The following is a 22062-nucleotide window of genomic DNA, read 5'->3' as shown; positions in this document are numbered from 1 at the left end:
TGATCAGTATGGTCAGAGCACTAGCTATGTGTGCAGCAAGGAAGAGTCCACCACCTGAAAGCCAATTAATACGTCTTTATTTGCAGACAACAGTTGGCATTTGACAACACACCCTTAATTCTTGAGTCACTGTTAAAGAGTGCAAGGAACATTGTGAATATAATTCAAACTGTGGCCCTTGAGCAGGTATCTTTAGTATGTTATGTCAAGAAAAAAGCTACAAATACAGATTCACCTTCTTCTCTATCTTGTCAAGAGGAAAGATTGCAACAAAGACTACTTCAAATGAAGGATGTAATTTTTTTTCATGACTAATATCAGGAAAATATTTCTATGATTTTAAGTGTCTAATTCAATGACATATCTCTATGACATACAGTATAGTGAATAGTCTGAAACTATCATTTGAGGATGAAATAACAATTCTTAAGGATAAAATATGAAGACCAAATCATGATACAAATGGCTTAACCAAATAATATGACTTTTCCCCAACAATTAGGCATTTTCTTTGTTATGGAAAGAAATCAATGTCTTACTATTAGATATACTCAAAACCACATTCAATTACTGCACTAAACCTGAAAACATATCTCTAGAACCGAATTCAATCAAAAGGACAGATCTAAAAATTGCCATCTCCCAAACTGAAATATTCAACTTTCCTGTTGAGTGCCATACATTTGTCAACTTGCATGTAGTTTTCAGTGATAATTCTTGCAATAATTCTGGTTTCTATCCATCTGAATATCTAAAATGTCTACCAGAATCACCATATACTTGTTGCTCTTACCAACAATCTATAATTGAAAGGTGGGATTATCTAATTTAGTAAAACTAAAGAGTAGGAAAAGAAACCAGTTAAATAAGAAACCATGGAGGGGAGTGGGAAGGAGAGGGAGGGGGGAAAAAAAGGAAACCTTAACTTTGACCCTAGTGAGCCACATGTCAAGGTATCGAAAGACTGCAGCAATAATGGCTTTTCCTGATGGTTAAGGTATTTAAAAATACTGCTTTGATCTCACTATAAAAACATATTGGGCCGGGTGCAGTGGCTCACGCCTATAATCCTAGCACTCTGGGAGGCCAAGGCAGGTGGATCATTTGAGCTCAGAGAGTTCGAGACCAGCCTGAGTAAGAGCGAGACCCTGTCTCTACTAAAAATAGAAGGAAATTAGCTGGACAACTAAAAATATATACAAAAATTAGCCGGGCATGGTGGCGGCACGCCTGTAGTCCCAGCTACTCAGGAGGCTGAGGCAGTAGGATTCCTTGAGCCCAGGAGTTTGAGGTTGCTGTGAGCTAGGCTGACGCCACGGCACTCACTATAGACTGGGCAACAGAGCGAGACTCTGTCTCACCAAAAAAAAAAAAAAAAAAAAAAAAAAAAATTGGATTATTCCATGTTTACTTTATCTAAAATCAGTGGTGTGCACGAAGACCCATCCTGTGGTCCACAAATTTCAAATATTTGAGAAAACTACTTTCTCTACTACACTACTTTCCTTTCATAGGAAGCTATCATTTCTTCCTATGCATCATAATAGAGAAAAATGGACAACCATGGAAATTGTCTTTATTATTAATTTTCTTGCATTAGAAAAACACTTTATTATCTGCATTTATGTTGTCTCATTTGAAAAAATATGGGTCTGATTTCAGTATGTACAGCAACTATAAAAAAATATATAATAATTATTCCAATTTATTTTCAATTTTCCCCTGAATCCCACTCCACCCAAAGTTATTCTTTCCTCTGAACTTCCCAGAATCCAAACTGCTTTCCTCTTGGTTATAGCTATGGGTGATATTAAAAATGTTTAACAACTGGCATAGCACAAACACCAAAGAGAATGACACTGGTTCATAAACGTATGGCTATGAACCAGATTATCAATGTGATGAAAGACATAATGGAATAGCTTCTTTTAAGTAAACTGCTATACTTTGCCTCATTTTCAAAGATCTTTGGTTATTCTTTGCCTGCCAATTCCCAGAAAAGAAATGGCAGTTTTCATGAAAGACAACCAGATAAACTGGATTCCAAAGACAAATTTAACTGTGTATCTTATTAAATCTTTAATTTCCCTTTTATTCTTTAACAGAAGAATTAAAAAGTATTAGAAAGAACACACTACTGCTTTCTTTCTCCTACATTAACTGTCTCTAGAGAATTAAGCTCAAATCAGCTTTTCATTATAGCTTTGTTATTTGATTATATACAGTTAGATATGCAAGTTCTTCCTCTTCTCAAATGGAAAATTAATACACAGACAAATGGATAAATTTGGGGATATATTAAGGATATCATAAACTGTTAGCAAAACAAATACATCTCTGACATTTAGAAAGGAAACAGAAAGGGAATATAGAAATTCACAAAAAAGCAAAGAGATGGATCATCTAAAATAAACTTGCGATCAGAGTTATGTGTAGTAACATCAAATATATCTATGTTGTTTTTAAAGATATTCTTACCCAACTTTGGAAAAACTATTAAGTATTCAGCATTGCACTGAGGACATGCCACTCTGGCTGTACTGTTTCCTCTTTGTTTTTCATCCACCCAGCGTTGTAGACAAGCCTGGTGAACCCATTTTGTAGATCCTCTGCATCTGCATGGTCTCACCCATTCAGCTGTTCTATCATCTTCATCAGTGGCAAAACACACCCAGCAACTTCTGTAAATTAAACAAGAAAATGATGACATTTATCTTTAGGACCCCAGCCACCTCAACATTGTAACTCTCACTGCATGGGATGAGCCTACTATGTTACATTGCAGAACTTCTGTCCTACATTAAAAAACTAAGAAGAGGCCGGGGCGCGGTGGCTCACGCCTGTAATCCCAGCACTCTGGGAGGCCGAGGCGGGTGGATTGCTTGAGGTCGGGAGTTCGAGACCAGCCTGAGCAAGAGCAAGACCCCATCTCTACTAAAAAAATAGAAAGAAATTATCTGGCCAACTAAAATATATATAGAAAAAATTAGCCGGGCATGGTGGCGCATGCCTGTAGTCCCAGCTACTTGGGAGGCTGAGGCAGTAGGATCGCTTAAGCCCAGGAGTTTGAGGTTGCTGTGAGCTAGGCTGACGCCACGGCACTCACTCTAGCCAGGGCGACAAAGCGACACATTGTCTCAAAAAAAACCCCAAAACAAAAACAACTAAGAAGAGAAAACAACCAGTATGTTCCCAGCAGAGGAGTTTCTTCTTTTTTTGTTTGTCCTTGTCTTTCTCTATATAATCTTGTGTTTTCTGAGTTTTGTTTGTATGCAATTTCCTCCATCTTTCTAGTAATTCTTCAACTTCTGTAATGAAACCAGAATGCAAAGAGACAACCCTCAAGCTGTTTTTGGTTTACAAGATCTAATATTCTTTGAGAAGTAGTAAGCACAGGAATATGTGAAATTCCGTGTTCTCCCCATTTCAATACCGCCAATTTTTTTTTTTTTTTTTTTTTTTTGAAAGAGTCTCTGTTGCTCAGGGTAGAGTGCTGTGGTGTCATCACAGCTCACCGCAACCTCAATCTCTTGGGCTCAAGTAATCCTCCTGCCTCAGCCTCCGTAGTAGCTGGGACAGGTGCATGCCACCACATTCAGCTAATTTTTTCTATTTTTTGGTGGAGATGGGGTCTTGTTCTTGCTCAGGCTGGTCTCAAATTCCTGGCCCCAAGCAATCCTCCTACCTTGGCCTCCTAGAGTGCTAAGATTATAGGCGTGAGCCACCATGCCCGGGCAATACTACCAATCTCTTAAACTTGGAAAAATAGTATATTACACAAGTGATTTTGCATATAATCTCATTCAATTTTCAACTGAGAAAAAAAAACCCACCCATTTCTCTTACTGGTAAAGTATGACTGTAAAATGATAGAATATTAAACTTTTTTAAAAAAGCAAAAAGGAGATGAAGATATTAGTACAAACTGTTTTAGGATAGTGATAAGTTTGGGTCTACACATTTCCATTATAGGTATGACTGGTTTTCCTTATTTTAGAATTAAATTACATTTATTATATTTGAAATCTAGAAGTCTCAAGTCTGGGATGTTTACATTAATAAAAATAAAATTCTACTGATATGGTTAATTTTAAAACATTTTTCTACTTTGCTTTTTTTTTTTGGTATGAATGATTGTATGGTGGCACCCACGTTGCTTTTAAGGGTACTTCATGAAGTCTGATTTTTTCTTATGGAATTAGGCTGCAATTCCTTATTTTTTCTCCCAATTAACACAAGTTTTGACACAGATTTCCAGTAGGGCAAATACAGTTTAATTCAATGAGACTATTCTTCCCCCCCATTAAAGTTTATACAAATGGAAACAACTGCTAATTAATGCTTGTTACCTACTGTGCACTTTTCACTTAATTGGATAAGTGGCCTCTGTCACAACAACTAGCTTAACTATGCTCAGTGGGAAAGACTATATAGTCACACACTATAGATGGGTGAGATCTCTAGTCCTTGTGGAACAAGAGGAATTTCAGTTGTGTTCCAATTAAAACATTTCAATTAGAACAGGAAAAAAATTGAACTGAATCCATGGCAATAATGTCCAAAATTGTCATTTTTATTCAGCTTTCAAATCAGTCAGGTTTCATAGGATCTAGGTAGAATCAGGAGCATTTGTTTAGCATTCTGACCCTCTGACTCACTTCAGCTGTCTGGGCCCTCATTGCTGTCTCATGGTTTCTCAAGATCTTGGAGTGGAGGAGGAAAGCAGAAATTTGGGGTTTAAGGTACAACACGATTCTTCCTCTTTTCCAGGAACAAACAGTATGCCATACTTCCTATGAAAAATTACTCTTCCCTCCAACATCAGCCATGTATGAGGTTTAGGCAGTTAGTACTGGCCCCATTCCCAGCTCCTGGGAAGAGTAACCCTTAGATTGGCCATTGTATCTCATCCCCCAGATTACAGTGATTGGAAGGCTGGGCCCATAAAGCTGGTCTTCCAGAGCCAACCTCAGAATGTTTGCTGGGAAGGGTTGGTACACAGACTTATTCTCTTTTGCCGGGCTTAGAGGCAGGAGAATGTGAAGCATCGTTGCCAGGAGAGCCACCAAGCAGAGCCTTAAGAATCAAGAGGAAGCAAAGGTAAAGATGGAAACTGATGGCATTGTTTGAGACATGGATCAAGTTGTGCTGTGCCTAAAGCTAAATATACTCTTGTACTGTTCACTTACATAAACCAATAGATTATTCTTCTTTTTGGGAGGTTTAATCAATTTGGGTTGCACCATGTGCAACCAAAACAATCCGGACACAGAATGGTGGGGGTACTAAGAGATGGCCCCAACACAACCATATATGTAAACTTAAATAGTTTTTATAAGTAAGCTCAGTATTTTTTGTCAATAGCTTTATTTCCTACTGACCAGAACTTGAATAGAAGACTTAACCTAATTCCCAAGGCAAGTACTTTGAGTCTTCCAAGCTTTCCTATTTCTTATACTGGGTAAAACATGCTCTTGATTTTGCTATTGGGTCAGGCTATTTTTTAGATAAAAAGTGCTAACAAAACCAAATGTTTTGAAATTTAAACTTTCTACTCATAATGCCATAACATTTATATTCCAGGGTTACTAAAACACAATTTAATTTGAGTTATTAAATATTTTAATGCTATAATTTATGGAATGGCAATTTGAATACTCTACAAAGGTACAAATAATTAATTGGCTATTTTCCATTTCAAAAGACAAAACCAAAAGCCTTTCAAAGTCCATACCCAAGGAAGGAGGAGGTTATAATTTCTGACCACACTCTGAGAGTTTACATCTATTTCCCCCGTGGTTCTCTCCAAACCTCTGACTCTCTCAGAATTCAGTGCTCGGTGTGATGCATAAGCATCACTTGGGAATTTGTCAGAAATGCAAATTCTCAGGCCACACCCCAGACCTACAGAATGAGAAACTCTGGGGGTGCCCAGGTTGTTTTAATAAGCCCTTCAGGTCATCAGGATACCAAAAGTTAGAAAATGTCTGCTCTAGCCATTCTTTCCTTTTTCCTTATTTCCTCTCTTTGTAAGTCTCCTTAACTGATTACAAAATAGAAATGAAATTCTGTTTTACACTCACTGTAAACATTTTAAAAAATTATTTGGTTTTAAAATTTAAACAGTAGGCTCCCTCTCTCCCCCCCCTCAAAAAAAAAACCAGTTGGTAAAATGCTTAAGATATTTTTTCCTAAGGAGAAAAAGTTAAAATAATTTGGGAAAAATATTATTTGAGTTTAGGAGATTCCAGCTGGTTAGAGAACCTGGGGCTTTGGAACCAGACTGTTTGGGTTCAAATCTCTGCTAACCTTATAGGTTTAAGGACAGAATCTCTTTCACAGAGTTGTTTTAAGTCAGGTGTTCTTAATCTGGGGTCTATGAAAAATTTAGGGGCTGGAGTTGGTAAATTTGGATGGGGAAAAACATTACATGTTTATTTTTGCTACGCTCTAAAAAAAATTTAGCTTTCTCTTCAATGATGAATGCAAACAAACCATATCAGTGGTATAGCAAATTAGAAATTAGTATAGAAACCAAAAAATTTTCATATTACTTTACAGCTGTCCAGATCTCAAAATAACATTTAGCTCATCATAATTTGAAATTAGGCTAACTGATAAATCTTGTATTTTAATGTGTTAAAGCTCATATTAGTATATTAGATAGCTGTATTTAATATAATTGGTTTTGTTTCTAGTCTTATTTTGTTTTATTCTTTCAAAAAAATTCGGAGAAGGAATCCATAGGCTTAATCAGACTGTTGAAAGTTTTTCAGCATAAATAAGGTTTTATTTTAAGGTTCCCTATTGCACAGGATTAAACATGTGATCCAGAAACTTCTCAAGAATCGCCTGGCACATATATAACCTCCAAATGAACTAGCAATAACAACGCTGATAATGATAGGTGTCAACTTTACATCTATGCCTAGAATTTATGGGTGCACTTTTCTTACCATTAGCATATAAAGCAATTCTGCTTGGCACCCTGGTATTCAGTGGAAAATGTTCTGGATTCCTAGTTATCCCCATATTTTTCAATAGGCCACACTACTACTTAAGATTCATTTAAACCCTCCCAATTCATTTTCTCCCACCCTTCTTTTTCTTTCTACTAGCGTTTCTAAATACCTCTTGCTTGCTGATGTATATACTCCTTATTTACTCCCACACCATCCCATTGATCAACTTGGGACACATTAGTTCAGAGATCAAAGAACAAATTATCATATGAAGACAAGAAAGGAAGACTAAACTAGACAAATCTAAAGAATATTATTTATTCTTTAAAATAAATATATAGTCTTACTGGTATTAGTAATATCACTAATCTGTATTATAACGTGCCACTCTTTATAAAAGGTCATTTAATTAATTCCATGGGATTTTAAAATATGATGGTTTTTGCCAGTTATATAGACTTGATAGTAAAATTTATAAACAGTTTAAGGAATATACATGACTAGGCTGCCTTAAATCTAAGATTATTCAAGATCTCCTCCTAAATCAACCCGAGTACCTATTAAGTACATTCATTATTTGATGCCAAAAGGAACTACATTTAAGGAACTTACGGTTTAGTTAAGGAACAAACATATGCATACAAGGGTCACATAAAAACCACCACACCAAACATTAAGTGCCAATAAAAGGTGTTAGAAACCGTAAGTAATACAGAAGAAATGTGATCAGAAACAGGATGAAACAGCTGAGGTTTCAAGAAAAGAACTACAGATGAGGATTCAAGTTAGATGCAAAGAATAGGGGTATGTGAAGAAAAACAGCATAGCAAGTTTAGAGATGGAAATGAGCATGTATGTTCATGGATCAATGTAGTTGGAGCAGAAAGGTTTTACTAAGATAAAGCCGGGTATTACAAACCAGTTGGGAATGGATAAACAACAAAGACAACCTCACTTTATAAGGTTCATTTGTGACTCACTTATAGTTTGTGTAGAAAAAAGTGAGGGGGGACTTTATCAATAAAATGGTTTCTCACTGCTACATAAATTAACTAAGATAGAGATGGTTATCTAAAAAAACAGCTGGTAGTAAAGTCTATCTTTGCAGACTCAAAGTGCAGGTGTTCATTTTGGATTATTCGGAAGATCCTGAAAATCATAGACTCCTGCCCTAGAAATCACTGTGATGAAAATCGGAGTGTGGTAGAACAGAATTCTAGAATATGGAGAGTGACTATGGAATAAACTTTGTATTATATATGGTGCCATAATACTGTTATTTACATGACTGTTTTAAGGAAAGAAAACAAGCACTCCTTAATTCACAACAAGCTTAGAGATCCACACTTCAGTTAATGCAAGTAAGCCCTCATTGAACAATGGAAAAAAGCTGCACATTGCTTGTTTTGTCTCAGGATTAAAAGTGTCACGCCCAATGTATTTGGAACATGAAATACACCGTCAAGGAGACTCAAAGTCCCTCTATATATCTGCTTACTCAAGTGGAATGGAAGTTAAGTATCTGGATCTATCAAAGACATATAACCACAATCACGACACATAACTAAAGGACAATGCTGAAGGGAAATACAGCCAGCCTTCTGTATCTGAGGGTTCCCCATCTGCCGATTAAAACCACCTTGAGTCAAAAATATTCAGGAAAAAAATCATGTTCTGTACTGAACATGTATGGACTTTTTCTTGTAATTATTTCCCAAACAAACAACTATTTATATAGTATTTATGCTCTGTTAGGTATTATAAATAATCTAGAGACGTACACAGTATACGGGGGGGATGTGCATAGGTTACATGCAAATACCACAGCATTTTATATCAGGGACTTGAGCATCAGTGGATTTTGGTATCTGAGGGAAGTCCCAGAACCAAACTGCCACAGATACTGAGGGCCAACTGTACATCACATTTATTGGGTGCATATTCATGTTATGCCCTTTGTCTCTGATCTTCATAAACCCCAAAAGCACAATTATTTCCACTTAAACAAGGAACCAAAAGCTCAGAGAGGTTAAGTGATCTGTCCAAGGCCACACAGTAAGCAGAGAGGCATGGATGCAACCTGGGCCTTGACTCTAAAATATCAGCTTTTTTCACTGTATCATACTGCCATATGTATAGTATACTCTGAGAGAAACTTGTATTTCCCATTTCGTAGGAAATTACAGCCAGTACAAGAAATTATGTGTTTCATCTTTGCTATGGTACATTTAAGCAGCCATAGGAGCTTCCTCTAGAGATCCAAATCCTGTCCAGTGTATTGCAATGTACCATATAAATACTATCATCATCTATGTGAACTATTGTCACAAAGAATTAGGAGATACTGGAGATGAACTGCTGTATAAATATGGAGAAGAGGGGAAAAATATTTCTGGCTGACATAATCAGAAGAATTCTGTAAACAAGGCAGAACCTAAGTTAGGTCTTACAGAATGAGTAGAACTTCGAAAGACAAGATGCCAAAAAAAATAAAAAATCCACCTTGTGTTTGGAGGAAAGCGAGCAAACTAGTTTGGCTTGGGCAAAAAAATTATGTACTTATTTATAAAAAGAAAAAAGGCTTTAAAAAAGCCGTTGGTGCCAACTATGTACTCAATATCTCAAAAATAACAGGGAGCACAATAAATATCTGAATAATGATGAGATTATGGAGGGTTCCGAAGGCCAGAATTTGAATTTAATAAGAAAATACAGATTTTAAGCAAATGAGGCAATTTAAAAAATAGTGTGCCTGCAAGATTACTCTAAGCACTCATATATCATAAAGAATGAAAAGACAGACACTGTGATTCAACACTGGGTCTCCTATGGACTAGGCTGTTGGTGGGAAATAGGATAGGGAATACAGGTAGTTTCTATTCTCAATGAACTTCCAATGGACTATAAGTGTGGTGGTAAGGATATGTGTGTGTGTAAAGCTCTGAGACATGGGATAGGTGCATTAAAAATTTAGAGTATAATGTGATTATGCTATGATTAATTCATAAAGGTTCTATGGAAACATAGGAAGGAGTCACTAACTCTGCATGGGGGAGCTATGAAAGGCTTCAATGTGATATTTGAGCTGAATTCAAATATTCAGATGGATAAAGGCTGGCCAGGTACCTAGAGGGAGCAAGGCACATAAGCAAAAATAAGGAGATGAAAGAGCAGGGTCAGCGCCATGGCTCACGCCTGTAACCCTAACACTCTCGGAGGCCGAGGTGGGAGCATCACTTGAGGTCAGGAGTTGGAGACCAGCCTGAGCAAGACCCGTCTCTACTAAAAATAGAAAAAATTAGCCTGGTGTGGTGGCGTGTGACTGTAGTCCCAGCTACTCAAAAGGCTGAGACAAGAAGATCACTTGAGCCCAGGAGTTTGAGGTTCCAGTGAGCTATGATAACATACTCTAGCCAGGTGACAGAGTGAGACTCTGTCTCAACAAAACAGAAGAGCAGGACACACTCAGGGGACAATGAAGTGAAGTGTAGGAGAGGATGGTTAAGGTAGGCTGGGGCTGGATTATAGTAATAGATCAAAGCATATTAAGCTCTTGAAAGTTTAGATTTTTATCCTTATAGATGATATAGAGACTAGCAGGTTTCCAAGTATGGGAATGGCATGATTGTAAGTGTGCCTTGGCCAATTTCAGTGCCACTCTATGGGCCAAAATGGACCAGGAGAAAAACTGGAGCCAAAAAGAGAAAAAAGAATCTATAGTATCTGATGATCAAGTAGATTTGGAAGGAAAGAAGCAAAAAAACCAAAACAACAACAAAGAAGACTTAGGTTTTATAGCTGATGGACTAGAAGAATGGTCATATCAAAGACCAAATATTGAGAGGTCAAGATAAGTAAAAGTCAGGAAAGTATCAGTAGCTTAGTTTTAGATAAGTTGGTAATATTGTATATATACAAATGGAAACGTCCACTGGGCAGCTAGAAATGAGCTGCTGAAGGAAATGAGGGAAAGAAGTCAGGAATAAACACACAGATCTGGGAGTTGCTCAAATAGAGGTGAAAATGCAATAGTAAATGAGTACACTTTTTCAGAGTAATAAATGCTGAGAAGTGGACCATACTTAATGATTGAAGGAAGAAAAGGTAAGGTGATACATAAGGAAGGAGGAAGAAAAGCAAAAGGTGGAAAAAGAAATATAATGGTATAATATCACTTCAAGAAGTTAGGGAGTGGTACTAACAGTTTTATCTCTAGTACACGTCCGAAACGTGAGGACCAAGAAAATGTCATTACATTTACTGATTGAGAAATTATTGGTGACCTTTAATATACTTATAGTAGAGCTAAGGACAAGAAAGGGGAATGAAAGTCAAATTATAAGGAGTGATAATAAAGAGAAAATAAGAACCTAAATGTTTTAAATAGGAACTAGATTAAGAAAAAAGAGTGGTATGTTAATATGCTTTTGTATATAAAAGCATTAAACAAAGCTGGAAGAATATAAACCCATTTTAGGGTAGTACTGTGGGGATGAGAAGATGTGGGACTGGAGATAGTGGTTAAAGGGGATTTTTATCTGTAATGTTTCCACGTTTCACACATACATATAAAAGCAAATATAACTAATTGTTAATGGTTTTTAATTCCAGATATTCGTCTGTAATTGTGAAAATGGGATAGTGATGTGACTGAGAAAAAGATGTCAACTGACAAAGAGAATATGAAATTGCTTTAATGGGAACTAAGAGATGGTAATAAAAATCAGAAGATAATGCAGCATGCTCCTATTAGAGTATAGGTTCCCTGGTCTTCAAAGGGGACATACATCTGTGAAAATTCTAATTCAATTTGCCATTGCAAGAAAGAGTAAGGAGAAAACACCACTCGCTCTGCTCTTTCTCCCATCTGACTGTTCTGGGGACACTGGCTACATTTCTTGCCTACTCACTAGGTAAAAGTGAGGGATGCTAAACAACCTCAACAAATTCCTGAGTTTTTACTGTGAGATGGGAGAAGCAAAAGTTTCCAGAAACATCTCTCAAGGGACCAGGCTTCAAATCTGAGGTTCATTCCTGCAGTTTGTTACAATATTCTTTGTATTGTTCTCTGTACATTTAATCCTAACTTTGAGGAGTTTAAGAGAAAATGAAAAAGTAGGTGGTGACAGAGAAAGTAATATTTAACAGACTTATTAAAGAATTGCAGCAATGAAGGAAAGGAAAAGCAGCTGGATCAAGATTCAAAGAGCTTGATATATAAAGGGTTTGGGGTTTATCAGTGGTTAGAATTTCAGGAAATGGTGTTTGTGATCCCAAATCATTCGTAACACTAGAAAAATCATCCCCCCTTCTCACTATTCTTAATTGTTTACTCATAGTAACTTAAAAGGTTCAAATAATAAATTTACATAAAATAGTTGATTAACTGATGAAAATGAAAGGCAATCAAAATATATATATGCCCACATATATAGACACTCTTTCCAACTACAATTGCCGCAATAATCAAATTTATCAAGATAAACAAATGATAGCTAAAGTGAGTTATTTGCAAAGGATAAGGTAACTCAACTTCAGCTGGTACTAAGTTGCCACTAGTTTAAAAATCCTGAAAGATTAAGTGGTATAAATTGAGCATACCATTCGTGTTACAACTAAAATAGTTCAACAGATAATGGAACACAAACATCACTGGAATTTAAGCTCCTTAAAGGCATTTTCATTATGTTCACTACAATATACTAAGGGTTTCGAATGGTACTGGGCATATATAGGCACTTGGTATTTGTTAAATAAATTAAAAAATGCAAATGTTTACTAACTGATTCATTATAAAATACATCACTTTTAACCTAAAAGCAATAGAGTATGTTATACACATTTCCTTAGTCTTCACAATGATAAAACCCAAACTGAAGAAATAAACACCTGGGCCATTATCTGAGCCAAATCCTGTCCCTCAAAAATTGCCACCAAAGACCAGGCTGGGCAGAAGCCAAATTCATGAAAAGAATTCTGGGACCTTATAGGTTTACATATTTTAGTCTTGTTGGGCCTGTATTTCCCAAACGAACCATGTTGAGTATCTTTGTGTTCAACTTGCATGCAAGGCCAGTTCAAATTAAGATGACAGTAAATACGAAGGAGATGGGGGGAAAATTGCCACTCTGGTTATGTTAGTACCTTCTGTCTGCCTAACATATAGTGTTTTATTGTTTTATAAAGATGCATGTGAAGTACAGTATTTCCATTTTATAAGAATATATAGTCTCAGAATCCAAAGTCACATAGCTAGTAAGTGGCAAATTAAAACTTTCAAGATTTCCATCTCTGAAGCCCAAGCTTTTCTCACTAAATGATACTACCTCTTATCATGAAATAAACCCCGAGGGTTTAGGGCAGTGGTTTTCAGCCATATCAGAAACATCTAGAAGGATTTTGAAAACATAAATGCCCAGGCTCTACCCTCCAGAAATTTGCGATCTAACTGGCCTCTGGCAGGGTCCAAGCATCCATCCATAGTTTAATATGCTCCCCAGGGTCAGGCATGGTGGCTCACGCCTGTAATCCTAGCACTCTGGGCAGGTGGAGGCGGGTGGATCGTTTGAGCTCAGGAGTTCGAGACCAATCTGAGCAAGACCCCGTCTCTACTAAAAATAGAAATAAATTAACTGAACAACTAAAAATATATAGAAAAAATTAGAAGGGCATGGTGGCACATGCCTGTAATCCCAGCTACTCGGGAGGCTGAGGCAGGAGGATTGCTTAAGCCCAGGAGTTTGAGGTTGCTGTGAGCTAGGCTGACACCATGGCACTCTAGCCTGGGCAACGGAGTGAGACTCTGTCTCAAGGAAAAAAAAAAAAAAAACAAAACAAAAAACAAAAAACTGCTCCCCAGGGGATTCTAACATGAAGCCAGGTTGCAAACTCTACTCACCTAGACAATAAAGGTCTTTGAAAGTCATGTTAAGAATCTACCTTGAAGTATGTCCAAAAGTTACGAAGACAAGGGTACCGCCAGTGTTATAGTCACCTGCTCCAGTAAATGGCAGCCAGAATCTCCAAGTTTCTGCTGAGAAGTTTTAAATGGCTCACTAGCACTACTTGGCTTCTTACTGTTATGGAAATCTCCAACGAGCATATGAAAAGCCAGGTCAGCCTTTAGACATAAGAACTTTTATAAGTCACTAAGTAAAAGTGAAAGCAGGAGGCCTTAATTAAGAGAAAGGAACAATTAAGTACAAAATACCCCGCACCAGAACAAGGTTTCATCTTATTGGAATTGGCAGTGGCAGGAGTTAGTCTCCTCTGGGCATATTTCCGTATGCCACAATTTGCCAGTATACTAAATTATAGTGAAAGGAAAACCTGGTAAAGTATCAGACCCCTAGACAACTGGGGAAGCTGACAAGCAAGTTCATGCATTAGTTCACACAACAAATATTTACTGATTACCTCCTGAGTACCAAGCTCTGTTCTAGGATTCAAGATAAACAATGATTAGCTTCTTCCCTAAAGGAGCTGGAAAACTAAATATATTTAAAAAGGGTTAGTCGATACAAGTGTCAGGACACTGACCTGAAACAAGGGCCAGATTAATCACCAGTCATCCCAACTGAAAAAAGTCAGTGACATATTTCTATCAATTTAGATGTCTCAAAATTCTAAGCTCCAAAGGAAATGCCTGCCAATCTGGGAGGAGGTGTATACCTAGGTGATTTGTGTTCTGGGTATGGCAGACCCATACAGCATTTAACTGGGTATAATCCTAATTAAAGAAAGCCCTTCACTTAACACCTTACAGTTGGACCTGTATTTAGTACAAAGAGCTGTACCACCTGCTGAACAGGGTGGCAGGTGACGTCTATTGAGAGTTGTAAGCAACCACAAACATTATGAATTAGCTTGTACAACTGGATATGTCAGGAAGTTAAGACCCGGCTAGGGGGAAAAGTGGTTTTAGAGTTTCCAAAAACTGGTAGAACCCATGGACTATAATTTGAACAGCAGGGGGCGGTGCAGCTGACTACACACATAGTTTTAACGACTGGAGCCCCCCAGGAATGGGCAACTGACCCCAATATAAGCTGAAACTTTCTCAATGAACTCAACGATCATAAAGTATGCTGAGTGTTCAGTTTTGGACTTGTGTGGCTGTTTTCCATAACCTCTACTCTGGTCTGACCGTTAAAGCTCCCTTGCGGATACTCTGACCTTACAATTTGGGGTTGGGGAGGGGACGGGGTGAGGGAGGGCGCAGGAACAAAATCAGCCAATCAGGTTTTCCAAAAGAATGTTTATCCTTGTTTCTCGGAAAGAGACGTAAAACTGTAATTCCCCTGAAAGATAATGTGGTTCTTTTTGCCAGTGACATCGATGACACTCGCTTTACCACATGGTTCGGGGGGGAGGGGAAGAGAGTAAGAAAAAGAAACTAAATCTATAGGTTAACACAAGCCCCTCTCACTTCAAAACGGTGTTCAAGCAAAACAAGACACAGCTCCTTAACTAAGTTGCGCTCCAAGTTTACGACCCCAGGCCGCTCGCTCTGTCCTCCCCCAAGCAGACTCCAAACTTTCTGCCCCTCTCACGGCCCCCCTGGCCGTGGGGCACGCCGGGCTCCGCTCAGGAAGAGCCTCGAAGGCTGGCGCGGGCAGGGCCAGAGCAAGGGTCGGCGGCTCCCGTTCTCCCCCAAAGCAGCCCGTACCTGTCCAGCATCTGCTGTAGGGCTTGGTCCGGCATCTTCTTTGAAGCCGGCGCACTTGGCCCTCCCCAGTGGACCCAGTCAGGGCCAGGCCAGGGACAATAGCACTGATAGGCGGCGGAGTAGGCCTCAGTCCGGCGGTAGCCGCGAACCCGCCACCCAGCTTCCCGGGGCAGCTCCGCGAGCCCGCCGGCTGGGGTGCGGGGCCTGCGGGCGTCCGGAGGAGGCGGTGGGGAGCGAGGAGGAGGAGCCTGGGGCGGGGAGGCGGCGATCGCGGCCGGGGTTCCTGCCCGTCGGCCCGAGGTTCCGGTCCATGGACTGCGGGCGCCGAGTTGCTGCCGGCGGAGGAGCTACCTCTGTGAGGTAAGAGTCGCCGCCTCCGTGCGCGCCGGGGTCACGACGCAGGACGGCCCAGAGCAGCCTGGGAGATGTAGTCCTCGGACCATCCCCGCTAGAGGCTGCACAGCCCGCCCCGACCACCGCCGCCGAGCCCGCTGCCGCCCGGCTGGCGCCCTCCCTTTTCCTTCCTCCAGGGGGAAAAATGTTCTTCGGGCCGCTTTCCAGGAAGCAGCAGGATGTGCCGCTCTACTGTCAGTAGCAACAAGGTCAGCCCTCCTTGCCTGTTTCTTTCCTCCCCAGTTCTTGCCCTCAGGTAGAACCGAGCCAGGTGAGGGGAGGGGGCTGAAGGGCCATTTTTCGTGAAGGTCCCCAGCCCCGGCCGTGGCCGTGGCGTCGCGTCGGGGCTGTTCGTGGCGACAGTGGGGGTGGCAGAAACTCCTGAAGCCCCCGGCGCTGGGGCCAGCCTCTCCCGCGTCAGAGCCCATTTCGAGGGAATTACACAACCCCCGCAAGGGGTCGGATGCTTTTGGTGCATGAGGCTGTACTTGAGGTGGCGCGTGGGTAGTGGCTGCCTTGACCAGACGGTTGCCACCCGAGTCTCTTAGTATGTGTTTGGGGGTGGCGGAAGAAAAGATGATTCCTTCCCTAGGAACCTTCTGAAATGTGCCCGGGCTATCAAGGGCTCGCCGACAGTTTCCAAATGGAACATGTTCGTGAATAAACAGCTCTTGCTTACTCAGCTGTGGGTTGTCAGGGATGTTTGTTTCTCTCTCTGCTGTTGGTCACTGTTAACCATTTCTAGTCGCCTTGACACCTCCAAGCAGGTGGATTGCGGGTAGGGGAATGAAAAAAGAGAAATAAATCACTCGAATTGTCTTCTGACGCTTTAGGGATAGCTTTGGCTGGAGGGAGCTGTTGGCTTAAACAAACGCGTATTTTGGACGACCTGTGGCATTCTCTAGTGCTGTAATTGGTAGAACGTCTGGTATTTTTCCCTTCATTATGTCTAATTTCTGGGAAAAGGTGTTTGATTTTTCTTTAAATGAAAATGTGTTTTTAAGCTCTTTTTTTAAATGTAGAATTTTACAATCAGCTTTTAATTTTCTGTTCAAAGTTTGCTCTTTGAATGTATTTAAACGAGACTGTACATTGCCAGGAAAAAAAAAAAAATAACATGTGACCAGAAGTTTATTTATGTGGCCGCCCATTTCTGAAATTTGCTTTTTATGAAAGGCTTTGAGGAATTAATACTTAACCTTTTTCTCATGAAATGAGAAACGCCCCCACCACAAGGAAAATGAGTGTTTAGTTTAATCAAGATGTCTAATATTTTAAATTTTCACTTCTTGCTCCTTGTACTATGTAATTCTTCCCTTACTGTGTATTTATCTCTTAAGCAATTGTCAGCCATAGGAGCTGGATATATGATTGCTGCTTAAAAACAGAATTTCACCCTAGCATATTGATTAAATAGATTAGTGCAAAGTCCATTAAGCTTTATGATTTATACTACTAAAAGAAGTTCTTATCTCATCTTAGAATTTCTATTTGAACCTAAATTGGAAAATATGACATAATTTTGTTGATAGCAAAGCCTTGCGCAGATTGACTTTATTATACCAAAAAATGGATTTTATATTTGCATTTTTATGAAAAGTCAGTTTCCTGGCTGTACCAAAACCCTTTGAAGTAGAAAAAAATATTCTGTTGTTCATTTTAAGAATGAATAGCACCTGACCCAGTAATTCTACTTCCAGGTATCTCCCAAAGAAATGAAACATTTGTCTACACAAAGTCTTGTTTGTGAATATTCATAGCAGCATTATTCTTAATAGCCAAAAAGTAGAAACAGGCCGGGTGCGGTGGCTCACACCTGTAATCCCAGTGTTTTGGAAGGCCGAGGCAGGAGGATCTCTTGAGGCCAGAAGTTTGAGACTAGCCTGGGCAATATAATGAAACCCCATCTCTACAAAAAAGGAAAATATTAGCCTGGGTGTGGCGGCACACACCTGTAGTCCTAGCTATTGGGGAGGCTGAGGTGGGTGGATTGTTCAAGTCCTGGAGGAGTTTGAGGTTACAGTGAGCTATGATCATGCCACTGCACTCTGGCCTGGGCCACAGAGTGAGACTCTGTCTCTTAAATAAAGAAAAGAAAAGAGAAGTGAAGTGGAAACAACCCAAATATTCACCTACTGATGAATGGATAAACCGCATGTGGTATATCCACACAGTAGAATAGTATTAAGTAATAACAAGGAATGAAGTTCTGATACATGGTATAACATGGAAGATACCTTGAAAACATCGTGCTAAGTGAAAGAAACCAATCACAAATACAAAGATCACATATTGTATGATTCCATTTATATGAATGGTCCAGAATGGGCAAATCCGTAGAGACAGAAAGTAGATTAGTGATTGCATAGTGCTGGATGGGTTAGGGAGAAATAGGTAATAACTGCTAATGAGTATGAGCTTCCTTTTTAGGGTGATGAAAATGTTCTAGAATTAGGTAGTGGTGATGGTTACACAAATTTGTGAGTTATATCACAACTAAAAATATGATAAAACAAAATTAGATTATGGTGATGGTGGGACAGCTCTGTAAATATACTCAAAAACCCATTGAATTGTGCATTTAAAATGAGTGAATTTTATGTTATGTAAATTACATCTCACTAAAGCTGTTACAAGAGTAATTAGCTCCATATAAAATGTTCATAAGGACGTCTAAAGAGAAATATATAAACAGATAACTAATAATTCTTTGTTATCAACTTTGGTTTTTTTATTACTATGGGCAAAAATCATGATTGATAATAACTCATGAAATAATCCTTACATTTGAAATGGGTGACACATACAGTTTGAATATCAATATTGTCTGTCACCTTTGTTTTCTGTCCCTTCACTTTCCAATAATACTCAGAGTAGTTGGAATTATAATTTTTTCTCTGATTTTGAAGGAAAAAAGTCTTAATGACTTAGAGTTTTGTCTGACCAAAAAGAAAAAAAGAAAGAAAAAAGTTGAAATGCATTCCATTTATGTAGGGTTAAAATTTATGGTAAATGATATTCAGCCAAGGGAATAACCAACAAGACTATAGCCAAAAGGAATTTTTTTCCTTAGAGATATTTTGAAAAAGAAATCAAGCTACTGAAAATATTAAAGATTCTCCCAGCTTCGGAGGACAAGAACAAAGATTGACAAGGTAGAGTTATCCAAAAGAGTTATGGAATATTTTAACCATTCTATAATGGATTTAGAGATATCTGAGTATGAATTGCTCTAAATATGTCAGGAAATTTAAAATATTATATCACTTTAATGTTCCTCCATCACACTTGTTTTGAACTGTCTACCAAAAGTGGCCTTGGAGGTATTCTTTAGAAAAATGGTATAAAATATTCAGGTGTCCACCAAGGAGAACTGTCAGTTGCCAAATTTGGTAATAAACTGCAGGCTGAGTCCTCACTGCACGCTACGTAAAGTTCTTCATTAATTCTTTCAGCATACATTTTCAGAGAACATATGATGTGCGTGGGTACTCTAGTAGCAATTAAACTATAACTATCCTTTAGGAGTATATAAACTATATACCTAAAAATGTTGTATTTAGAAAAATAAAGTAAATAAAACAAGGTATAAAAATGAAATATAATAACATGGTATAACATCTGAGGAAGCACCAAATAAATGGCATGGAAATATAAAGTGATATAGAAGTTCACAGGAGATTGTTTTGGACTGTTAAAGCTTTGTGAAACAGTGATTTAGGATCTACCTTGTAGCAAGAGGGGTAATTATGTAGGTGAAGGGGTAGAGAGGATCTTAGGTCTGGATAAGGGTGAAAAGATGTAAAGAGAGGAGTTATCCTTTATAACTCAAACTGTAGGTCTCTGTTGTATAATTGGAAAATATGGTTGGCTGGTGCTATGGTTTGAACCTGTCCCCTAATGTTCATCTGTTGGAAACTTAATCCCCAATGCAACAGTCTTGAGAGTTGGGATCTTTAAGAGGTGATTAGGTCATGAGGGCTCTGCCCTCATTAATGGATTTATGTAGTTATTGAGGGAGTGGGTTCATTATCTTGAGAGTGGGTTTGTTATAAAAGTGAGTTTGGGGTGGGGGACAGGGATGGGTGCATACCTACATGATGAGTGCGATGTGCACTGTCTAGGGAATGGACACGCTTGAAGCTCAGACTCAGGGGGATGAGGGGTCATGGGCAATATATATAACCTGAACTATTGTACCCCCATAATGAGCTGAAATTAAAAAAAAAAAAGTGAGTTTGGCCTTTTTTTGCTATCTCACACTATCTCACCATGTGATGCCTTCTGCCATGTTATGATGCAGCAAGAAGGCCTTCACCAGTTGCAGCCCCTTGATCTTGGACCTCTCAGCCTCCAGAACTGTGAGCCAAATAAATTTATTTTCTTTTTAAATTACCCATTCTCAGGTATTCTGTTTTAGCAACACAAAACAGTCTAAGACAGCTGGTGAAGTAGGGAATAGTTAAAAGGCCTTGAATCCATTAATTCATTCGACAAATATTTCTTAAATATATGTGACAGTCACTAAGGTAGGCATTGAGGATACAATGATGAGCGAAAACAAGCACAATCTTTACCTTTGTGGAGTTTACAGTGGGAGAAATAATCACACAAATAAAGTTTTTAAATTGCAAATGTGGTACATAATGTTATAAGAGATTATAACTAGGGAAAGTTTCTCTGAGGAAGTGTCTATTATGTTGAGGCCTGAAGAAGAGCAGGTGTTAACTATCCATAGATAAAGGGAGGAGGGAAAAACATTCCAGGCCAAAGAACAGCATGTGCAAATGCCCTGGGAAGGAAAGCCCTGTAATGACTAGGAGAAAATGAAACAAAGAGAGGATCTTGGAGCAAGACGAAGTAAAAAGTATTAAAGAGTGAAAGACTATGAAGAAAAGAGCTTTAAAGGCCAATTTAAGGAATTTTGCCCTTATACTAGGAGAGAAGGAAGCTGCTTGGGAGGAAGGTTTAGGCATAAGAAATAGACCCCATTTTTTAGGAAATGGGAAGTTAACTTGTAGTAGTTCCTAAACTTACTGTGACTGAGAGCATTTTCCTGGAAATTCTAATTTGTGTGCCCTGTAGTGGTGCCTAATTAGTTGTCTTTTTAACAAGTTCTCTAAGTGATAATTAGACTGTTAGAGAATCTCTGCAAAGATAACTGCAATGGTTAAGAGCTTCAACTCAAACACAGGTTTGTGTCTTAGCATTGCCACTCAGAAGCCCACAACTTTGGGCAAGTTACAGAATCTGTTTAAGTCAGATTCCTCACCTCCAGGGAAGAATTATAGAATCTACCTTTTTGGGTTCCTAGGAGGATTAAATGAGAAAATTCATTTAAATTGTTCAGTACAAGGCTGCACATACAGTTAAGAGCTCAATTGGTGTTAGCTCTTAATTATTACTACTAAAAGTTCTTCAGTAAAGGTGAGAGTGATTTAGGGGATTAATCTTGCAGTGGTATGTAGGGTGGGGTTGGAACAGAGATGAGTTAGGCCTGTGCTAGGTCTCAGTAACTTGGCTGTGGTCTGTAAACATTTTCTTTTTCTTTTTTTTTTTTTTTTGTCTTTTTTTTTTTAATGTATTTTTCCATGCCCCATTGATCCTGGAGTGTAAGCATTTTCATAAGTTTGCTTTAACATGGCTATTAGTTCTTGAAGATCCTTAGATAGGCTTAATAGTTCTCAAGTAGATAATGTCCCTGGTACACTTTAAAGGACATTCATGGGAAGACTTTGGTCCCCAGAATATATTTTACTGGTTAAGCATCTACAGGATTCCTTTGAATTGACTTTGTTCATTTGCCACTTATAGAGAAGAGTCTAACATCTGTCTATTTATATTCCTTTGCTATCTAGAGAGTGTGTTGGCATATACACACTGTAATGGGGTAGATATTTACAAAAGATAAATAATTTTATAAATAATCATCATCTACCTATTTGCCTTCTCACAAATATGGTAGAAGACCCATTACTTTACTTTTCTTTTTTTTTTTTTGACAGAGTCTCACTCTATTGCCCAGGCTAGAGTGCTGTG

General features: G+C 38.7%; 2 protein-coding genes across 3 annotated transcripts in view; one reads left to right on the top strand and one right to left on the bottom strand.

The window, feature by feature from the left end:
- Nucleotides 1–15949, bottom strand: part of MARCHF5 (membrane associated ring-CH-type finger 5) — a 42899-nt gene extending 26950 nt beyond the window's left edge. Inside the window, exons 1-2 of the mRNA XM_069460211.1 lie at nucleotides 15631–15949; nucleotides 2479–2681 (exon numbers count right to left, since the gene is read on the bottom strand). Coding sequence (XP_069316312.1) covers nucleotides 2479–2681; nucleotides 15631–15665 — 238 coding nt within the window. The 5' untranslated portion in view covers nucleotides 15666–15949. The remainder of the gene's footprint in view (nucleotides 1–2478; nucleotides 2682–15630) is intronic.
- A 207-nt stretch (nucleotides 15950–16156) lies between these two features.
- Nucleotides 16157–22062, top strand: part of CPEB3 (cytoplasmic polyadenylation element binding protein 3) — a 184225-nt gene continuing 178319 nt past the window's right edge. For both annotated transcript variants that reach the window (XM_069459925.1, XM_069459923.1), the window contains exon 1: nucleotides 16157–16232. The gene's annotated coding sequence lies outside the window, so the exon portion shown is untranslated. The remainder of the gene's footprint in view (nucleotides 16233–22062) is intronic.

The sequence above is a fragment of the Eulemur rufifrons genome, chromosome 28, assembly GCF_041146395.1.
Source record: "Eulemur rufifrons isolate Redbay chromosome 28, OSU_ERuf_1, whole genome shotgun sequence".
NCBI lineage: Eukaryota > Metazoa > Chordata > Mammalia > Primates > Lemuridae > Eulemur > Eulemur rufifrons.
The sequence above is the reverse complement of the archived record's forward strand: the minus strand, read 5'-3'. Positions and strand labels throughout refer to the sequence as shown.